Source organism: Aythya fuligula, chromosome 6 (assembly GCF_009819795.1).
Source record: "Aythya fuligula isolate bAytFul2 chromosome 6, bAytFul2.pri, whole genome shotgun sequence".
Lineage (NCBI taxonomy): Eukaryota > Metazoa > Chordata > Aves > Anseriformes > Anatidae > Aythya > Aythya fuligula.
In genome coordinates, this window is record NC_045564.1 from 39,276,960 (window position 1) to 39,294,258 (window position 17,299).

The window sequence follows — 17,299 nt, forward strand, 5'->3', positions numbered from 1 at the left end:
TGCTTCCATTTCTTAGCACTCTGCGTCAATGTTGTATTATAGTTACAACATCACAACCAAAGTTTTTTTTGTTTTAATTATCTGACCAGTATCATTAAGTACATGTATAAAGGGTGGGCTGGTTTAAGTGATAATAGTACTGTTTTTCAGTTGTTTAAATGTTCAGTTTCTAAAATAATGTCTAAATGCAATACAATGTATTGCTGTGACTAAAAATACCTTGTTCATAAAATCATAGGATCCTTGATGTTTAAAATTTGGGAATAAAAATATGCCAAATAATAGGAGAACTTATAATCACTTTTTTTTTTTTTTTTTTAATTTTCATATTTCAGAGCAGAAAATTCCTGACGATGATTACATAATTTTGGTAGATGGTCTAAATGATGCTGAATTTCATAAACCTGATTATGGTGACACAATTTCATCATTTATCACAAATATAATTTGTAAGTTTCCTCCATGGCTGAAGCTCATTGTGACTGTAAGAACTAACTTGAAGGTAAGAACACCTTTTAAGTTTTTTCTTATTTTCAAAGACAAAGTGATCTTTTATATATGTGTAGCTGCATTATTATGATACATACTGGTTTTAAAGGAATTCAAAGTCAAGTCTTTGGTGTTTTCTTTTTCCTTCTATGTTGTTGCATGTTTCTTTATGATATTAGGAGTTAGGAGTATCCTTTGTTTTGAATCACTTTCTTGAGTATGTTAGTAGAATTTGTAATACAAGTAGCGGTGAAATCAGAGTATGTTTCCTTGGTCTTCAAGAGAGAAATGAACAAATGAATGAGTGAAAGATTTAATAATAACAATAATAATTAGAAGCACATAGTGATCTTGTGTTTGAGAACTTCCTATGCAGAAATGCTGTTATACTATTATCAGTGAACAGTATGTGCAAAACCAGAGTAGAGATAGCAAGCTTGTTTTTAATCTGCCTAATACTCACTACAGAAGACAGCTATAGGAAAGACGCATTACTGAGTGTTCAGTGCTGGAATGCTATAACGCTTGTGTGTTTTTTCTTTCTTCCCCCTCTTCAGGAAGTAGCAAGTTCACTTCCCTTTATCACAATATCCCTGGACAGTTTTCCAGACAACAAAGAAATTCATGATGACTTGAATGCTTACATTCAGTACAGAATTAATAGCAGTCAGGAAATTATAAACAACATATCTTTAAATGGAAAAGCTGATGCAGCTATTATTGGGAAAGTGAGTAACCACCTGATCATGAGAAGCCTGGGATCTTACCTCTACTTGAAACTGACTTTGGATCTTTTCCAAAAAGGTCATTTAGTAATCAAAAGTGCAAGCTACAAGGTAGTTCCAGTGTCTCTATCAGAATTGTACTTACTTCAGTGTAACATGAAGTTCATGACAAACTCTGCTTTTGAGCGAGCCCTCCCAATATTAAACGTGGCACTGGCATCCCTACATCCCATGACAGATGACCAGATTTTCCAAGCTATTAATGCAGGCCAAATAAATGGTGAACAACAATGGGAAGACTTCAGCCAGAGAATGGAGGCCCTTTCATGTTTTCTGATAAAAAGACGTGACAAAACACGTATGTTCTGCCATCCTTCCTTCAGGGAATGGCTTGTTTGGAGAGCAGATGGTGATAATACTGACTTCTTGTGTGAGCCAAGGTAAATGAAGCTTGCAGTAATTCATATTCAAATAACTGCATTTATGTTTTACATAATTGTTTTCAACAATTGGTGAGAGGAGAGAGTAATGGTAAAACAAAAGCGCGGCTAACATTTTCCAAATGAAAACTTTTGCATATTTGAAAGTAAACTTGAGCAGTTGCCAGAAGTTACCAGGAACGATCAAAGTAAACTTGACCAGAAACAGTATTGTAACAAAAATAATTGACTTTGCAGAATTTGCATTTGACTTCGCTATATTCATTGAGAATTGAGAGTATTATGTTGTTATTAATATAGCAAAATAGTTGACTATTATGTGCAGCAACACCATGTCTTTTCAGAGTGCAGGAACAGAAAGAAAAGCAGCATTTGGGCTCAATTTCCATATTTTTTTGTTTCTACAAAAGAAAAATTGACACTGACTTATAAAATTATTACAGACCCAAGACTTCTCTGTGCTTTGGAGAGTGGGCTTAACAAAAAACATTTCAGCAGGCAGAATTATCAGGTTTACAGACTGTTTGGCCCATGCTGTCTTGTGACATTGCTAGGTGCACTCTGGGCCAGCTGAATACGTGATGTACAACGCATGCTCTTAACAGAAAGACTTGTTTCCAAGTTTTACTTAAAGCTGCCCTTTATGAAAAATTATGTTCAGAAATGTGTGAAGATGATATGAGAAGCCCTGCCCCAGCTTCATCAGCAAAACAATTTCTGAGTTAGCATATGGTCAATTGTCCTATTATAGTATGTGATCAGATTAATGTATTGTATGTGGCATACCTCAGGGTTATGCCATTTCCACACTTTGCTAGAACACCAACTACTGTAGATGTAGAATAACTAAATACACAATTTATATCAAATTTTGAAAGGATTCGAGTTTTTCACTTCTAAAAAAAATTGGATTTGATCTGAGGTACCTGCAGTTTGTGACTGTAAGATGAAACATGTACAAAAGGGGGAGCAGTATGCAAGTCAGTGTCCAAAGCTGCATCAAATCTGACAATAGGTTTTATGTTAGGTGACAATAGAGAAGTAATAAGAGTATATTTCAAATGTGAAATCTCCGTTTTTTCTCTGTTAAATCTTTGTGAAAATAATTTCATACAGACATGATGACTAAAACAACAAACAAACAAAAAAACAGAAGCAGCTCCTATCTTTTGATAAATTACGACAACCGTTACAGATATTTCCATATGTTGTATGTTACTTGGAAAGCTGCAACAGTCAAGATGGCTGTGATATCATTTGGTTTTGAGAATGCCATCTGCAAACTACCAGTCTTGCAGGCTTCAGTGAAGTGTCATGATTTGATAGAGGTTTTTTTTAATGATCAGTTGTTTAAAATCAGGTTGCTATTCAATTTGTTTGAATAAGTGAACTAGCTGTACTTAACATAGTTGCTTTCTACACTGGTGAAGGTTTGGATAGCCATTAGAAAATTTGCCTTTCCTGATATTTGAACATCTAATTATTTAAAGCAAGTTATATGGATGTTTCAGTAGTCTGATAAAGAAAATCAAGGTGTGCATGTTAGAATATTTACTGAAAGTGTACTTAAAACACAGTTCTTTTTCAATCCCATTCTTTTTACTAGGAATGGACATGCTCTGTTGGCTTTCATGTTTTCTCGACAAGAGGGAAAGTTAAACCGCCAACAAACTATGGAACTTGGTCATCATATACTTAAAGCTCACATATTTAAGGTAAAGCTGATAGCTTAATAGCTGTCATGATCTTAATGAATTGATGTGTCTTAGAGATTCTCATCTGAGTTGCTTTAATAATTTGTTAGAATCTTATACAAAATACTTGAGATTGTTACCAGGGTTAACAAATATATGTTAGTTCTCTTTATACTGATGAGATATAGCTATAAATAGTATTTGTAATACTATAAATAGATTTTCTGTTATATCATTTCTGCTAGGGTCTCAGTAAAAGGACTGGAATTTCTTCCAGTCAACTTCAAGCCTTATGGATTGGTTATAGTACTGACGGACTTTCTGCAGCCCTTGCTTCTTTGAGGAACATTTATACACCCAATGTGAAGGTAAGAAAATAAGCATTCATGTACTGCTCCATCTGCCACTGTTGCAGTAACTCTGTTAATGTTGAAATTAATGTAACAGATAAGAAGAAAACAAAAACACCATGTATCTGTAAAAGAACTCCTTTATAATGAGTCTGCATGTACTTTTTGAAGTTGTTGTTCATTTTTCCTTAATAGTTTTGATGGAAAGGATTTCACCTTGATTTTGGTGTAGCCATGTTCTGTTACGTAAGTAAGCATGTGGATGCATTTTCAGGATGTCAAAGGTACCACCTAATTTTCTGGGCAGAGTTCAGACACATTTTCTTGTATGGGGAAGTACTGTGAGAGTAAAAAGATGTAAAATGCTAGAGTTTTGCTTTATTATTTGAATGCTTGGATCGTGGATAGGGAAAGCCAAGCTTACAAGTTGCAATTTTAGCCAACTGGTAGGTGTTTTGATTGAAAATTTGCTTGTGTACGCATGTGCATGCACTCCCAATATTTTTTAAATATTTTTTATGCAATTTGATTTACATAAATGAGGTCAGTTACATAAATTTGCATAGTAACCCAAATAAAAGCTTCAAAAATAATACTGTTACAATGGATGAATTTGTGGTGACAGCGTGGTGAGTTTCAGGGGATAGGTAGATCTTATATTAAGAATACATAGTTAAGTGGTACAATAATTAATTTGTTAGCAAATGATTTATAATTTTTTGTTGTTGCCATATATGTGGTAATGCCAATGTCTGGCAATAAAATCTGCAGGAAAATTAAGGAGTAACATATAAGGATCTGAATGAAGACTTCAAAGTCATTTAACAATTCAAGCCAAATCTGAGGTAAAAATGGTTTTGTTTAAATTAAATTTTAGGTGAGTCGGCTGCTGATTTTGGCAGGAGCAAACGTGAATTACAGGACTGAAGTACTAAATAATGCTCCAGTGCTGTGTGTTCAGTCACACCTTGGACATGAAGAAGTGGTCACTCTTCTACTAGAATTTGGAGCTGCTATTGATGGAACATCAGAAAATGGAATGACTCCGCTTAGTTATGCAGCAGCTGCAGGTCACATGAATATAGTTTCACTGCTGTGCAAAAAGGGTGCAAAGGTAAGCTGATGTGCAAAGATTGCAATGCTTGCAGGGAAAAAAAAAAGAAAAAAAGCACGGGCCTAAGAAAATTATTGTTGATTACATAATTATATACTAACATAATTAATACAGACATTCAGAGCATTTAAAAAAATCCAGAACATGTACGCAGACTTTTTCTTTTCAACAGAGCATTTTCGTTCTGATCATCTCCATGCCTAATTTTTCATGCATTAGTAATTCCTCTGAAGTTAATAGGACTACACATATACCAGATGTCAAAACATTTGCATTACTATTGCTTAGAAATCCAATTATGAAATGCCAACGTTTACCATCAAAATGTAGCCAAAAATACTACAAGTTTTGTTACGGCAGTGGGCAGGAGTAGCAAAGGGGAGCATTTACAAAGGCTGACTTTGCCTTGTGAAAGTAATTGTCTGCTCAGCTGAGGCAAGTGTATCTATTCAGAAGGGATTTCATGGCAACTGTATGTAGCTAAGCTTCTACCCTTATCCCTTATTAACTAGACAAGGGACACTAGTCTCCTAATCAGGCTTTGTGAGTAGCAGTAATGAGAAAGGAAGATGTATTAACTGGAAACCATGCCGTTTTGGTATTAAGAGTCATAGAATCATAGTATTATTAAGGTTGGAAAAGACCTCCAAGATCTAGTCCAACTGTCCTCCTACAGATAAAATCACCCACTAAACCACGTCCACCAGTACAACATCCAACCATTCCTTAAACACCCCCAGGGATGGTGACACCACCATCTCCCTGGGCAACCTGTTCCCATGCCTAACCACTCTCTGAGAAGAAATTTCTACTAATTTCCAACCTGAACCTCCCGTGGTGCAACTTGGGGCTGTTCCCTCTTGTCCTATCAGATACGTGTGCGAAGAGGCTCCTCACAACTTCATTTCAGGTAGCTGTAGAGAGCAATAAGGTCTCCCCTGAGCCTCCTCTTCTACAGACTAAAAGAGTCATGGAGTAGTATTTTTCATTATTTAGTATTTTTATTTCTCAGTGTTGAGTGGTAGCCAACAAGTAGGAGATTCCAGCTAGAAAGTTACAGGAGAAATGAGGAAGCAAGCCAAACTACAGGAAAAGAGTATGAAAGACAGTTGTTCTTGTTAATTGAAGTGCAAGAGTAAGGACAAGATGAGATCATTTGAGACAGGAGTAGCATAGTGAAGACATGGAATGGAAGAAGAAACAAAACTGTCACCGCTTAGAAAAAGGTGCTATCCAAGAGCAAAGAATGAATGAGTTTAAAGTTTGAAATGGAGATGTTTCAGAGCTTACAAGACCAGTGAGAAGTAGAATCTATTTTTTAAAGATATTTTTGTTCCCTTTTTTTTTTTTTCCCCTTGCTATTACTGTGTTAAATTCTGAGCAAGTAGGTAAAAATGATAGGATTTTCTTGATGTAAGTTGTAAGTTGTAGTTTTGCAGGTATGGATAACTTAAAACCTAGTTGCTGGCTATATTTAAAAGAGGGTAGGGGAAGGTCTTTTAACAGGTATCTGCACCGTTTTTAAAAGTAGGGAGCCCCTAACTTTGCATCATTTTGGGAACAGTCTTCAAATTATTTTTTTGTCTTCTTGAAATAACATTAGAATATATTTTGTAAACTAAGTAACTAAATAAATAAATCAGCCCTGTTTGTATAGCATGTTTTGCCCTGATAAAGTGCAACAGACTTTCCACATGAGAGTTTGCTGCTGCTGTGAAATGAGTACCATTGTAGTGCAGTTTGCAATGAAATCATAGAATAGAATAGAATAGAATAGAATAGAATAGAACAGAACAGAACAGAACAGAACAGAACTTTTGAAGATCATCTAGTCCAACATAGGGCCAGCTAGTGCAAGTTTCCCAGGACTGTGTTCAGCCAGCTTTTGAATATCTGCAATGATGAGAGCCTCACAACCACTTGCAACAACCTGTGCTAGTGTTTGACTACCCTTCAGCAAAACAAAGTATTTGTGTGTGTGTTTAGGTGGAATTTTATGTTTTTAATTTGTGACCATTGCCTGTTTTCCTGCCACTGGCCACTACTACTAACTACTCGCTCTCTGAGACATCTCTTCCCCCCAGGCTAAGCAATTCTGTCTGTCTCTGCCTCTCCTTATGTGACAGATGTTCCAGTTCCTTAAACATCTTAGTGGCCCTTTGTGTACTTGCCCCAGTATGTCTGTACCATTCTTATATTGGAGAGCCCAGGAATGTACACAATACTGCAGATGTGGACTCGGTGTTGAGTAGAGGATTGCTTCCCTCAACCTGCTCATAACATTCTTTCCCATGCAGCCAGTCAGTCCCCACTGTGTACTGATGCCTAGGGTTATTCCTTCCCAGCTGGCAGATTTTTTTTACACTTCCCTTTGTTGAACTTCAAGATTCCTCCCACCCCGGTTCTCTGGCCTGTTGAGATCTATCAGAATGGCAGCACAATCATTTGGCATATTAACGAGACCTCCAAGTTTTTTTATCATCTGTACACGTGTTGAAGTTGCACTCTGTCCTATCATATAGGTCACTGATGAAGATCCTAAACAGAATTGGACCCAGTGTGGATTGCTGGAGTATTCCTCTAATGAGTTGTCTCTAGGTGGACTTTGAGCTGCTGATCACAACCCTCTAGGCCCGTCCATTCAGCCAGTTTTAGGTCCACCTCACTGTGAGCTTTATGTAACCTGTAACCATTGGCTTGTCCATGACAGTGTTATGGGAAATGATGTCAGAAGGCTTACTAAAGCTGAGGTAGATAACGTACACACCTCTGCCCTCATCTGCCAATCTAGTACTTCATTGTAGAGGACAATCGGATAGGTTAAGCATGATTTCCCCTTCATAAATCCATGCTGACTGTTCCCAATCAGCAGTTTGTCCCACGTGCATATGGAATGATTTCCAGGATTAGTTTTTTCATCACCTTCCCAGTGATTGAGGTAAGGCTGTTTGGCCAGTAATTCCCCAGATCTTCCCTCTTTCTTTCCTTGAAAATAGGATTACATTTGTTCTCTTCCAGTGCTTGGGACCTTCTGTCAGTGACCTTTCGGTATACTTTTTAACTCTGAACATTATTGTTTCCAATGCAGGCTGACTATCTAGATAAGAAAGGGCAGTGTGCTTTGGTCCACAGTGCATTGAGAGGGCACTGTGATATCCTTAAATACCTGCTTGATGTTGTTTGGATAGCTTCCTCTCAAGAACAAAATTCACTGAGAAAAAGACAGGCGCTGCAGCAAGCACTGACAGCAGCTTCCAGTATGGGACACTATCAGGTAGGTTGATAATTGGAATATTTCCAAATCTGTTTGAATTAATCAGAATTAAGCAATAGTGTTGTGACTATAAAAAAAAAAAAAAGTTTGGAAAACAGACTTGTTGAAATTTTAGATGTTTTTAGTAGTATGTGTTCTTATCAACTGTTTTAAATGCTGTGGTTAATTACCCAATAAAATGAATTACTTGAAGATTTTGTCAGTGTGTAATTTTGTCTTTGTTCCTCACTGTTCTTGAAGTTGTACTAAATCTCTAGTGGTAATGATAATATGCTGTATCAGTGATCCACTGTAGTATGTTTCTACCCTAGGTAGAATATTTTCATGAAATAAAAATATATATATATATGCTGAAAGAACTGGCTTATTTAACTTTGCAGAGACAGTATAACAAATTGTGTTGTTATAGTATTGGTTGTAGAGTATAACAAATCATATTTTGCACATGCATACTTAACTTTTTACCCTGGTGCACACCTCAAGTTACAAATCAGCTTAATTTAGCTTAATATTAATTATGCACAGAGATCCAAATTTCTGTCTTGTATATTACTAAAGAAGTGATCCTCAGCAGTGAGGTATTATTCAGCAATAGGAACACTAGAAGTAAACATATGAGAAAATACTAAAATGCTGTAGATATTCAAATCTTCTCTTTACTGGGAAAATAAATCTTAACCTTGAGATATAAGTCATCAGTAAGTATAGATATATAAATAAAGATCACACTAGGTTGATGTAATTATCAGTTAATAACTTAGATGAAGTGGAAGCTTAAAATCTCTTAAATAAAACCATGTTGATACTAATTTTAAAATAAAAATCTAATTTAAAAAAATGATGTAGGATCAAGATTCTTATATTTGAAGTTGTTTATATGATTCAAACAGAAATGTCTCAGTACAATTAATTTCTCATATAAGCCATGCGGTCTCAGTATAAATTTAAGGATTGTGAACTATGATTAACTTGAATTAATGATTAATTCTTTCACTTTTGTAAAATTTCTTGTTTGCTATCCACTGATGAAAGTGAAAGCAGCCGACTCCTGAATAGTTAGCAAAATTGATTGTATCCATCATAAACACTTCTTCATATCTAAAAATGGCTATCTATTTTGTAGGACAAAAAGATGGCTTGTTCTTAGCTAGAAAAAAGGCGTGTTTCATTAATTTTGAATAAATTCTGGCATTTCAAATGTTAGTGTTTTCCTTGCATTCTGTATAATGCTTCTCATTCTTTCAGTTCTACTAAAAATCATACTGAACTTGCTTTGGTAGATTATGAACAATATTAATTTTCTTTGATTCGTATGCATAAAGAGGTACGCACTATTTTGCTTATTAGTATAGGTTGCAAGTGACAAATTGATGATTTTTCTGTGACTAATTACATCTGATTTTGACAGGTGGTTTGTTTCATCTTGACTATTGTAAAGGAGCATGAAATTGACATCAATGACACTGATGCCTTGTGGGGAGAAACAGGTATTTCTCTTCTAATTTTTTCTCAAATTGGAGTTGCTCACTTAAGACAAGGGTTCTTTGGTTTTTATTTTCTATGGTAAAAGTCATGGGAACATACCAGTTTTCACAATTAAATTACATTTGTAAGCGTAAGTGCAGACCTACTTACCTCACGGATTGAAAGGAGGAGTTATTTTGTATTAAACTTACCATAAATTAGTGACTTTCTAATTAAACTGCAAATTGTCCTTGGAACTACAGTGCTTCAAGTTTCAGGATAGAGTTTCATACAATTATCTGTATGAAAAATTCTTTTTTTTTTTTTAATCTTGTTTGCAGGGAATGGTAGGCAATTGCCTCCTTCATTGTAGGTAGGCAGCGAATGAAAATATATGCCTTTGTACATTTGGCAAATGCCAGATTTCTTTTCTAAAGATGCACAGTAAACTGTGCAACCTGCAGCTGAATGTTTTCATTTGTTACCATACAAGTACCGTTTCCCTTAATGGTATTCCCTAAATAGCTGAGGGAGTGAGCAGGTGGGAAACAGCCTCTTTTAATGATTCCAAGTAGCCTCTTCATGTACTGGAGAAGCAAATGTTCTTTGCTTTTATGCATACACCAAATGCAAATACAGTGAGTTCCAAAAAAAAAAAAAAAAGTACAGTTTCTTAAAGACTTTCTAAATTCATCTTCCCTTAATATTTTCTTTTCAAAGTTTTGTATTCAGATTCTTTCTTAATGGACTGGGAATCCTTACTCATTAAGCTAGTGCTTCCTTATGCAGTCCTAACTTTTGATGGAGGTGAAGATCTGAGTCCAAACAACTACGAGCAATTCCCTTTGTCACTTCTATGCTGAGATAGAAAATAGTAAGTTTGGGCCAAACAAAACATTTAGAATCAAAATAGCCACAGGATTAGCTTTACTTGAAATATCACTCTTCACTTACTGAACGTAAGAAATTTGTGTGAAAAGGGTGCTAATTTATATGCTGTTGGAATCTCGCATTTTTGCATGTGTGGTCGAGCTTGCGTATGGATTGTACTGTTTGGTTCTTTCGCTGTTCATTTTATAAAATGTTATTGTGGTATGGAACTGGATGGGACAAAACTTTAGAAGTACATGGCAGATGGAGTGAAGAGCAGTGTGTTTTGTGAGTACCTGTTTTAAAGGAGGAAAATCCATCACACCTTGAAAAAGCTTTCATGTTGTAACATGTTTAGGAATAGCTTAATTCCTGTTCATGTATTTGTAGTGCTGTTATCTACATGATTGAATCCTGAGTTGTTTCAGCTTACTGTAGAGCCTGTTTCAATAATGTTTCATATTGTGAGTCTTTCTGAGCAGAAAATAGCAAGAGATCATGGTGTCCATTCCCAGTATTTTATCACATTAGTGCAACTGAAGGGCATGTCTGTGTGGAGTAAAGGTTTGAGGCAAGTTCCGTAGAAAATTACCAACTACACCAAAAACAAATGACAAAAATATATTCTGAGAAAAGCTTGTGTCATTAAAAGTATCATAGAAACAAAGCATGAATGAAAAGATAATTCAGTAAGTGGATGAATAAGGCTGGCATAATTGGCAGGGTGTATAGGGTATGTATATCAAAGGAATAATAGGGAAGATATGAATAAAATGTAACATAATAATTTGGAAAGAGGTGTAGTACAGCATAATATTTTCGAGTTAAAATAGAGCTCTTAATGTAAAACAGTGATGGCTTGCAGAGGGGAGTTGTTGCATGCAAGGATATTTCAGTCCAGTGATGCTAAGTCATGATACAAGCTTGACGTAAAGGAATTACAAAGGAAATGAAAGAAAGCTTTCTACAAGCATTGCCAATGCAAATGTCATGCTACAGAACATTGAAGGTAGTCAGTTAAACACACAAGTTTTATTTATAAAGCATTCTTTTTGTAGACTGTATGAAATTTAATGTGTCAGCTTATTTAAAAAATAATACTTCAGAAACACACTGATACTCAAAAAAAATCCAGGATTAACCTCTACAAGGTGTTTTTAGTTCTCGATTAAGTACAGTTTAATGATTTTTCTGTTGCACTTGTTGGTTTCTGCAAACTGCTGTCTCTAATTTACAGTCTTGTTTCCAAATAGCTTTCCAAATTGTCTTATTTCAGACACAAAAACATCATTTTTTTCTACTAATTACAGTTTCTCTCTGACATTGTTGGCTACAGATCAAAAATTTGTCAAACTCTTTTTCTTTCAGCTTAATTGGCTGCTCTTACAGCTTCTGTTCTACATCAGCTGCTTGTTTAGCTCTTCATTTAAATTCTTTCCTTCTTTATTAGGGCAGAGTGGGCCGTGCTTTTGTAGAGTACCACTAGGTGATTTCTTCTAGTAGAATAGTCAGAATTCCTGAGCAGGGTTCAGTCATGATGTTCTTTTAAACACTCTGTGAGAATTCTTTAGTTTTCTTACACTTGAATAAAGTATAGGGTAGTTCTATTGTTGCTCTAATGTTAGTTACACTGTAAGCTAAAAAGCTGGATTGGTCTCTTCTCCCAAGCATCAAGTGATAAGACAAGGGGAAATGGCCTTAAGTGGTGCCAGGGAAGGTTGGGGTTGAATGTTAGGAGATATTTCTTCACTGAAAAGGTTGTGAAGTATTGAAACAGGCTGCCCAAAGAAGTGGTTTGTCACCATTCATGGAGGTCTTCCAAAAACATGTAGACGTAGAACACAGTGACATGGTTTAGTGGTGAACTTGGTATTGGTAGGTTAAAGTTTGGACTAGATGATCTTAGAGGTCTTTTCCAGCCTAAGTGATTGTATTAGTGAGTCACGAATGGATGAGCTAGGTATTCATACAATCATAGATTGGTTTGGGTTGGAAAGAACCATAAAGATTCACCCTCCATGCTGTGGGCAGTGACACCTTCCAATAGATCAGGTTGCCCAATCTAGACATGTCCTTGAACATTTCCAGGAATAGGGCATCAGCAACTTCTGTTTTTGTTCTTTTTTTTTTATTGTTGCTTAAAAAAAATAAATGAATTTACTACTTGAAGTGTTGGTAATTTCATTTACTTTCATTATCTGTTGGAATTTTAAAAATCTAATTTACCATATTTAGAAATTCTAAAAAAGATTTCTAATAAATACAGAATTTGACCCCCTTTTTATTTAAAAATGCTGTCTTAGGATTTAGAAAATGGAGAGGTGAATCCTTTGCTGATTCTTGCAGAAGCTAGCACATGAATCCATTTTCAAAACAGTGTTAACATTACTGATGAGGCTGATAAAAAAATCAAGCATCGTGTGGCTACTACACTTTATAAAGAGATCAAGAACAGAATCATTCTTGTTAACATACACTGTCCAGCTCAAAAACAGGTCTCAAAGGCAAATTAGAACATTTGTCTTTTGTGTGCTGTAAAATGTGCAGTAATACCTTGAAGCCTAAAGCAAGGACTAACGTAGGAAGCAGAAGTATTGATTGATTACCTACTCTATTTTTCCTGATGAAAAACAGGGAAAACAATTTTATCTAGTGCAGAATTAAGCTAAATTGTCTGAGTAACAGATTTTCTGCATAAATCTAAATATCTGCTGTTTGGTAATACATCACTGCCTGGTATTGAGTAAACAGTGCTTTAGTTAGTTACAGTCCCTTTGCTAAATCCCAGAACTGTTATCATCTTCACCTTTGGGAAGGGCCTGAGGGAAAAAGAAGCAGCTTTCCTCTCCTGAAGAAAAAAATAGTGAAAAAGGAACTATAACTGTCTTAAATCTTAAAGAGAAGCCTACCTGTCTATCCTAAATTTTCATAATGAATCCCTTTAACCTACAAGGTATGTACATGTTGTATTTGTTATCTTTGAGAATTACCTTTTTATTTAAGAGAATGTCTTTGGCTTTTTGACTTAATCTGATTGTGACTAATACATTTATAGTCTGAGATTAGATATGAAATATCTTGTGGAACAGCTGAGTTGAAAAAAACTGGGGATTCCTTAACACTTATATAATGTGCATGTATCAAAGGAATTGTTAAAACAGCTAAGAGATGTTGATGAAAATGCTTTCTTTAGCCCTGACAGCTGCTGCAGGAAGAGGAAAACTGGAAGTGTGCGAATTACTTCTCGAACATGGAGCGGTTGTGACAAGAGCTAATAGGAGGGGCATTCCTCCACTCTTCTGTGCAGTACGGCAGGGTCACTGGCAGGTCTGATGCATCTTCACAAACTAATGTACTGATACGGAAACTGTCTTTGATTTCCCCTATTTCTAGTCCTGTAATAAGTCAGTGTAAATTTTGTAATGTGCATTTGCATCAACTTCTAAGGGACATATTCAGAAGTTTATTTTTTAATTTACCAGTTCAAGAATATATCAGCGGTATGCCAACCTTAATTGTAATATTCCTTAAAAATAATATATGGAATTTAAAACACTTTATTTCGTGGGCCAAGAACAGAGACAATTTCATATCCACTAGACTGCATCTGTATTTAATGGGGAGAGACCCTTAGAGCCTTCTTCATACTTGCCACTCCCATCAACAGAAAGTCCTGATTTGCAAACAGTTAAGAGTTGAGTGGGATTTCTAAATTATTGCTATAAAGAACACCTTAGTCTTCTCCTGTAGAAGTTTATTATGGCAAAAATTTAAATTTACCAATTTATTTTCAATAGTGTTTTTTTTCTCCTATTTCAGATTGCTAAACTTCTTCTGAAGCATGGGTCTGATGTAAATTTAAGTGACAAACAAGGCAGAACTCCACTTATGGTGGCTTCTTGTGAAGGACATTTGAGCACTGTGGAATTTCTCCTTTCTGAAGGTAGAAAATAACTGTTTCAATGCTCAATGGCTGTTCCAGAAACTGCATCTATGTGAGTTGAGTAATTTTGCATATTAAACAGGACATCTTCATTACAAAGTTGATTTTCATTTTTAGGTGCAGCAATTTCATCTCTGGACAAAGAAGGACTGTCAGCTTTGAGCTGGGCATGTCTAAAAGGCCACAGGGAAGTGGTTCAGTATTTAGTTGAGAAAGGTGCAGCAACTGATCAGACAGACAAAAATGGACGAACACCTTTAGACCTGGCAGCTTTTTATGGAGATGCTGATATTGTAAGTAGAGCTTAATAGTAGAAAAACTAAGCATGTATTGAATTTTCACAATACGAAAGAAAATTAAAAAATAAAAATTAAAAAAATTAAAAATTGCCAACCACAATAGAAAGGAAACCTACGCAAGTAGTTAAGATGGTGGTACCACTAATGTCTTGACTGTAGTAGGAGTGTTTACTCTGAAGAGCATTTTCTAGATAAGGCTTTAGTACCAAGGTACTTGTGATGTAAAGTCCAGCATTACGCATGTATAAATGATGTTTTAAATCTTAATAAAAAGTAGCATAATTTCTATGTTGGATGAACTGGAATTAAAAAATAAATAAATAAAATGGCTGGGGGATGCGATGTGAGAGGAAAATTTTCTTCTGCCTTCGCTAATCAATCAAGGTAACCAGACAGGATCCCAGTCAGTTGGTTACCTTAGTGGAACAGAGACACCAAGAGAGACTCAGAAAGAAGAATAATATTGCCAGAAAGGATTAAAGGTTCTACTTCTCCATTATAATGCAGTATTACTTGTTCGCGATAATTATCTTACAAGCTGTTGCGTGACAGTGAGAGAACTGTTAGAAATCCATACAGTTTTCATCTTAGGAATGTCATGGCACTAAACACATTCCAACATTACTATCCAGTCTATAAATGTGGAAATACAAAGCCTGAGATGTTGAATCAGTTTTTCTGATTCTGAACTAGTTTGTTCCATAGGTCTTTTCAGAAAAAGGACAACTGAAATTCCTTTTTCTGGCTTGTAACTTTCTCACAATTTTTTCTCTAAATTATACAGTAAGTTTGTGATTCTCATAAATCTTTAAAAATACAGCCTTGGAAGTTATTGTATATTTTTGTTTTCATACTTCAAAACTCAGCAGTAAAGCACAGTTCAGAATCCTGTCCAGATAGGATTGTAATTTCAGCATGCTACATGGAAGAACATGTTCAGTCTACAAGCACTGTAAACAGATCCTACAGTTACCAGGGGATTAGAAACAATAGCATATGTAGCTTCTCAAACTCACCAGTATCTGTTTTTCTAGAGTTTGCATACACAAAATCCTGTTTCATAACAGCAGTTCTCGAATGAAAATGCTACCATGTGGTGTAGTTTGCTTTAAGTTCCATTCTGCCTTTGTTAGAGTTAACTTAAAATTATAAATAAGTCCTTAGATTCTGAACTAGCTTTAACAAATTTCAGAAGTCACATCACAGAACTCTTCCTGCACCTGCAAGTGTTCTTCAGTAACACAGGTATATGAAGGGTTTTTTTCTTCCTGCTTGGAAATGAAGGGTATCAAAAGCTCTGTACATACCCTACTGTGGTTTATCGCACTGGAGTAGAAGCTGTGCCAAGGCTTCATATTGCTGAACAACCTGATCTTTGTGCTAAGGCAGAGATTACGCACAAGGCCAGCAGGTTATTGGTCTTGGGGGCCTGTCAATGGGAAGGATTGTTAAAATCTTTCTCTGTGCTAGATTACTGCCAATCATATTTAAGTAAGCAGTGGTTATACAAAAGGACTGTTGTTTACATCAAACCTGTCATTGCTGTAATTTCCTATATATTGCACTTTTAATTGCTGTTACTGATGAACAATTACTAGAATTACCCCATTGCTCTGGATACTTGGAAGCTGATGGTATCTGACATTTATATTGGTATCCTAAACTTTCTTTTTTGTCCATGCTGCATTTTACATTTGTTATGTTTATGTCGGAAACTACAGTGCTAGACTGTTGGGATAAATGGTTAAGAAATTAAGAAAATAACAAATGTTCTGTTTTTTTCTTGGTATAGAACAAGAAGCGGTCCCTCAGCACCATAACTTGTATTTAAAATGTTAACTAGAATGTTTTAAATATCTCACACAAAAATAGTTTGTGTATTTTGTTTTTATTGTATTTAAACAGCACTTTGTCCTATACTAGGAGCATATGCTGGTACTGCACTTCATGTTTGTTATCGTAGTCTTACAGAGTGCTTGAAGACTCTGGTAGTTGGCTGAAACCACAGGTCCTGCACTGCTACTGTTTTCATTTGAGCTTTACTGCCTTTTTGCTTAAGTAGCTGTCTGCATATCAGCAAGCAGAACATGAACAAAGCAGAGAACAAGCATGTGTTGTTTTCCTGACACAGGTACTTAAGTGTCAGAATTTGGGTGTGTTTTTTTGTTGTTTTTTGTTTTTTTTTTTTTAATTCATTAACTAGGAAAATGCTGCTCTTTGGTGTAGTTTGACAGTATAGCCATGTTGTCTTCAATGGATTCAGTTCAATGGATTTTAAGTGGCTTTATCATATTCAGGATATATTCAGTATACTTCAAGGAAGATTAGATGGGAGATTAAACATTTCACTGTTCTGCATCTCCTACCAAGAATAATGTTACAAGGCTTGTCTTATTTCTTTTTACAGGTGCAGTATTTGGTAGAGAGAGGAGCGATGATTGAGCATGTTGACCACAGTGGCATGCGGCCACTGGACAGAGCTATTGGATGTCGTAATACATCAGTAGTGGTTATGCTCCTAAGAAAAGGAGCTAAATTAGGTTAGTAAGCCTGATTATCTGCTCTGCTAGAATTGCTGTCACTTCTGTGAAGTCGATTTAATAAATAAATATTGAAGTGCGTGCTAGATTTTTGTAG

General features: G+C 35.6%; 1 protein-coding gene across 5 annotated transcripts in view; it reads left to right on the top strand.

The window, feature by feature from the left end:
• Positions 1-17,299, top strand: part of TANC1 (tetratricopeptide repeat, ankyrin repeat and coiled-coil containing 1) — a 96,621-nt gene that overhangs the window by 69,530 nt on the left and 9,792 nt on the right. For all 5 annotated transcript variants that reach the window (XM_032189931.1, XM_032189930.1, XM_032189929.1 and 2 more), the window contains exons 12-22: positions 336-502; positions 1,047-1,654; positions 3,261-3,369; positions 3,594-3,716; positions 4,576-4,812; positions 7,901-8,086; positions 9,495-9,573; positions 13,614-13,747; positions 14,240-14,363; positions 14,481-14,656; positions 17,070-17,202. In XM_032189931.1, the coding sequence (XP_032045822.1) occupies positions 336-502; positions 1,047-1,654; positions 3,261-3,369; positions 3,594-3,716; positions 4,576-4,812; positions 7,901-8,086; positions 9,495-9,573; positions 13,614-13,747; positions 14,240-14,363; positions 14,481-14,656; positions 17,070-17,202 (2,076 nt within the window). The remainder of the gene's footprint in view (positions 1-335; positions 503-1,046; positions 1,655-3,260; positions 3,370-3,593; positions 3,717-4,575; positions 4,813-7,900; positions 8,087-9,494; positions 9,574-13,613; positions 13,748-14,239; positions 14,364-14,480; positions 14,657-17,069; positions 17,203-17,299) is intronic.